The sequence below is a fragment of the Myotis davidii genome, unplaced genomic scaffold (assembly GCF_000327345.1).
Source record: "Myotis davidii unplaced genomic scaffold, ASM32734v1 scaffold378, whole genome shotgun sequence".
Taxonomy (NCBI): Eukaryota; Metazoa; Chordata; class Mammalia; order Chiroptera; family Vespertilionidae; genus Myotis; species Myotis davidii.
Window position 1 is genome coordinate 975,612 of NW_006290631.1, and position 3,307 is coordinate 978,918.

General features: G+C 54.5%; 1 protein-coding gene across 14 annotated transcripts in view; it reads left to right on the top strand.

The window, feature by feature from the left end:
* MBD1 (methyl-CpG binding domain protein 1) overlaps positions 1-3,307 on the top strand; it is a 16,091-nt gene that overhangs the window by 6,038 nt on the left and 6,746 nt on the right. For 8 of the 14 annotated variants that reach the window (XM_015563834.1, XM_015563831.1, XM_015563833.1 and 5 more), the window contains exons 3-11: positions 1,041-1,155; positions 1,254-1,420; positions 1,508-1,590; positions 1,784-1,824; positions 2,195-2,341; positions 2,437-2,565; positions 2,740-2,814; positions 2,950-3,066; positions 3,149-3,217. In XM_015563834.1, coding sequence (XP_015419320.1) covers positions 1,041-1,155; positions 1,254-1,420; positions 1,508-1,590; positions 1,784-1,824; positions 2,195-2,341; positions 2,437-2,565; positions 2,740-2,814; positions 2,950-3,066; positions 3,149-3,217 — 943 coding nt within the window. The remainder of the gene's footprint in view (positions 1-1,040; positions 1,156-1,253; positions 1,421-1,507; positions 1,591-1,783; positions 1,825-2,194; positions 2,342-2,436; positions 2,566-2,739; positions 2,815-2,949; positions 3,067-3,148; positions 3,218-3,307) is intronic. The other 6 variants (XM_015563828.1, XM_006763631.2, XM_015563829.1 and 3 more) reach the window with 3 other exon arrangements.

Below are 3,307 nucleotides of genomic sequence, written 5' to 3' on the forward strand. Positions count from 1 at the left end.
TGCCTCTAGTGTTTATACACACACACACACACACACACACACACACACACACACACTAGAGGCCTGAAAATTGTGTACTTGGGTTCCCTCAGCCTGGCCTGCACCCTTTTGCAGTCCAGGAGACCTCGGGGGATGTTTGACTGATGGCTTAAGCCGGCAATCTGACATCCTTAGCGCTGCTGCAGAGGCAGGAGAGGCTCCTGCCACCGACGCTGCGCTCACCAACCATGAGCCTGGCTCTGGGCTTCTGGTTGAGGGGCGCTCCCCCTGTGGGAGCACACTGACTACCAGGGGCCAGCTCCTGCATTGATTATCTGCCCCCTGGTGGCAGTGTGTGTCACAACGACTGGTCGTTCTGCTGTTCGGTCAATTTGCATATTACCCTTTTAATATATAGGATATTTCTTAACCAGAATGCGAATCATTGATCGGCTCCCTCCGGTACGCCCCACACTGGGGATCGAGCCAGCAACCTGGGCATGTGCTCTGACCAGGAATTGTACTGTGATGTACTGGTTCATAGGTCGATGTTCAACCACTGAGCCATGCTGGCCGAGCCACTGGTTGCTTCTTATATGTGCCCTGACTGGAGATTGAACCTGCAACCTTGGCATATCGGGACAGCACTCTAACCAACTGAACTACCTGGCCAGGGCTATGTAGAGTTTTAAACATTTGTTTCTCACGTAAGTTTGTTTGTCTGTGTATTTAGTATATACTGCTAACACATTTACATTTTACTTAATGTATTTGTGTTCCTATTTGTGTTTATTTATCTTATATAGAATACCACTGGTATTATGTTATAAACACATGCACATTCATTTGCATTTATATTAGTTAATGTTTGTATATCTGCTGCTACTTATACACCTTTAGTATTTTTGCTACTGAGGATTAGTTGGGGTAGGGCCTGGCCAAGCAGATCCAGGCTACCTTCTGTGTTCCACGCAGGCCTGTCCCCCTCTCAGGGGGAGAGTTGTGTGGGTGGAGTGGCAATGGCTTCACCTGTGTACCAATCACTTCTGGCCCACCTCCAGCCCCACAGGAGACAGGATCCGAAGCAAAGTTGAGCTGATTCGATACCTGGGCCCTTCGTGTGACCTCACCCTCTTCGACTTCAAACAAGGCATCCTGTGCTATCCAGCCCCTAAGGTGCTACACAATGTGGGATACCCAGATGCAGGGGGGGCTGAGCCACCTAAAACCCACCCACTGACCTATATTCTTCCTTCCCTTGCTCCTACTTCCAGGCCCAATCCTTGGCTCTCCCCAGCAGGAAGCGGAAGAAGCCTTCGAAGCCTGTTAAAGCTCGAAAATGTCAGGTTGGATCCAAGAGGGTTGAGGTCAGAAAGGAGGCCCCAGGGGCTAAAACCAAGGCTGATGCGGACACAGCCCCAGCTTCGCTCCCTGCACCTGGGTGAGTGTTGGCCTAAAGTGAGCCAAGTGGGTGAGGGTTGTGGTTCGGGGTATACTCAGGGCCCCACACTCATGTTTCCTATCCCAGGCACTGTGAGAACTGTGGAATCAGCTTCTCAGGGGATGGTACCGGAAGGCAGCGGCTCAAGACATTGTGCAAGGACTGCAGAGGTGAGTGGCCCCTAGGACACGGGGAGATAGGAGCCGGAATAGTTCTGGTGTCAGTCTAGGACACCAGTGTCAGGCTGGACATTGAATGGTGAATGTCAGGGCAAAGGCATTGGGTGAGGTCAGATATCTAATGCTACCTTTTCTCATCTCTTCTTACCTTCCTACCCCAACCCCCCGACCCCTACCTCCCCAGCACAGAGAATTGCTTTCAACCGGGAGCAGAGGATGTTTAAGGTAAGCATGACCTACCTCCTCCTCACAAGTGGGTGGTGGGAGCAAGATGTAATGGGAGGTAGGGGAGGGTCTGAAGGAATGGTGATGGATCCATGTGGTGTTAGTTATTTCGTAGGGAGCTAGCTGCAGTCAGCAGACTGTAATGGGTGTTAATAGGATATTAGTAGATGAGGTTAACGGGAATGGTAGACATTGTGATGGCCTCAATGATATTGGCTAATCAGTAATTATCAGGTACAGTTATGAAGCAAATGGGGGACTAGCAGACAAGGTGATGGGAGCTAACGTAGGGTCAGCAGACTTTTGAGGGTCAGTGCTCCTGGAGTCACTCTGTTTAAGTCTGTGACCTTGCCCCACCGATTCCTTGCAGCGTGTGGGCTGCGGAGAGTGTGCAGCCTGCCGGGTAACGGAGGACTGTGGGGCCTGTTCCACCTGCCTCCTGCAGCTGCCCCATGATGTGGCCTCAGGGCTGTTCTGCAAGTGTGAGCGGAGACGGTGCCTCAGGATTGTGGAAAAGGTGGGTTGGGCAGGTGGGGTGGGCCCAAGGCTAACCCTAGCCCCTGGCCCTCCTAGCCCTAGCCCCTTGCATCATGCCTCTGGCCCCCCCCACAGAGCCGAGGGTGTGGAGTATGCCGGGGCTGTCAGACCCGAGAGGACTGTGGCCGTTGCCGAGTCTGCCTTCGCCCTCCCCGCCCTGGTCTCAGGCGCCAGTGGAGGTGCATCCAGCGGCGCTGCCTACGAGTAAGTCAGGCTGGAGGGACTGGTGCTGGTGGGGCCAGGGCTGGGGCAGAGCTCATTCTGCTATTGAACTTGCTGCTGCTTCCTCCCAACCTGGCCCTGCCCACCTCATGTCTTCTTTTCTCCTTTACCCGACTCTCACCTTCCTGGCCCTACCTGCCTGCCCCTGTCTGCCAGCATCTTGCTCATCGCCTGCGTCGCCACCATCAGCGATGTCAACGACGCCCTCCCCTAGCTGTGGCTCCCCCTGCTGTGAGTGCCCCGTCCCACACTGCCTGTCTGTCCCACGCATGCTTTCTGCATTCCTTTGGGGGGGTGGGGGGGGGTTCCTGTGTCTGCCTGGTGCCACCGTGCCTAAACTGATGTACTTTTTTGGCTTTCTCCTAGGGTAAGCGTAGCCGCCGCAGGGGAGGCTGCGACTCCAAGATGGCTGCCCGGCGGCGTCCCAGAACTCAGCCACTACCTCCGCTTCCTCCACCTCAGCCTCCAGAGTCCCCAGAGATGGTGAGGCGCTAGAGGGTGGGGGAAGGCACAACCCTCATCTTACCCAGTACCTAACATGACCCCACCCCATTTGCCTCTGCAGCACCCCAGAGCCCTGGGCCCCTCAACACCTGCTGAGTTCATCTATTACTGTGTAGACGAGGACGAGCTAGTGAGTGGCCCCATCTTACCTGGACAAGTCTAGACTCTCCTAAGGCACTTGGTTAAGCCCAAAGAAGCACATGCTGCAATGGGCCTAATA